This window comes from Octopus bimaculoides, chromosome 24 (genome assembly GCF_001194135.2).
Source record: "Octopus bimaculoides isolate UCB-OBI-ISO-001 chromosome 24, ASM119413v2, whole genome shotgun sequence".
Taxonomy (NCBI): Eukaryota; Metazoa; Mollusca; class Cephalopoda; order Octopoda; family Octopodidae; genus Octopus; species Octopus bimaculoides.
In genome coordinates, this window is record NC_069004.1 from 11,097,834 (window position 1) to 11,098,723 (window position 890).

Below are 890 nucleotides of genomic sequence, written 5' to 3' on the forward strand. Positions count from 1 at the left end.
ATATATATATATATATATATATGTATGTATGTATGTATGTATGTGTGTACATGTTTATATATGAGTGTGTATGTATGTATACGTAGTAGAACTTTTCATTCATTACCGTTTTTTTGTATTTTTCCCTCTTTTACAGAATTTCACCAACTGCAATGGAATCCCTGGAATGTCAGCAACGGCTGGTCTATGTTCCTTTGAATGTCAAGCCAGAAATATATTTATAGGACTTTCGACTATTAATAACATCATAGCTATGGCGAGTATTCCAGCTGGTTATCTTTTAGTTATAAGGTGAGTACCAAAATAAACGGAGTATTAGGTACATTACCCATCCTTTAGATGCCTTTAGCAGAGTCCACACTGTTGCATACATAAGTCTCTGGTCTGAAGATAACACATCATTTTTCGTTAATTCTTCCGTTTTTACTCGGCCAGGCTAGAAGATATGTAATTATGATCCTGGTGCTGTCCATTTTTCTGTGACTTAGCTATGAACGCTACTGGGTCCATTAGGTTCTGTATTCAGTTTTATATTATGGGATAAATAGATTGATATGAGAATGAATACACTGTTACTTGTGACACATCTTAAATACGTTCCTATGGTAATCTATGCTTTGCTGCTTATGACACAAATTAACGTCTTACATTATATAAGATACGTCTGTTTGGAAAAAAAATGATTACGTTACCGCGTATGACACATCATAATGTCATATATACATACATACATAAATACATACATACACACACATTAATAATTAAAAGCACAATATTATACTCATTTCTTGTGCTTTTAATTATTAATTTTTCTATATGTGATAGTGGATTTTCATCGAGGAGTTCTTGAAACTTGGTTCTTTTCCCTAAAACTATATATTTATATATAT

The 890-nt window shown here is 31.8% G+C and overlaps 2 protein-coding genes across 2 annotated transcripts in view; both read left to right on the forward strand.

The window, feature by feature from the left end:
* The window catches only part of LOC106872352 (cGMP-specific 3',5'-cyclic phosphodiesterase-like), a 14,355-nt gene extending 14,044 nt beyond the window's left edge, over nucleotides 1-311 (forward strand). Inside the window, exon 5 of the mRNA XM_014919316.2 lies at nucleotides 137-311. The gene's annotated coding sequence lies outside the window, so the exon portion shown is untranslated. The remainder of the gene's footprint in view (nucleotides 1-136) is intronic.
* LOC128246988 (solute carrier organic anion transporter family member 3A1-like) overlaps nucleotides 1-890 on the forward strand; it is a 9,844-nt gene that overhangs the window by 7,162 nt on the left and 1,792 nt on the right. The window contains exon 4 of the mRNA XM_052976514.1: nucleotides 137-291. Coding sequence (XP_052832474.1) covers nucleotides 137-291 — 155 coding nt within the window. The remainder of the gene's footprint in view (nucleotides 1-136; nucleotides 292-890) is intronic.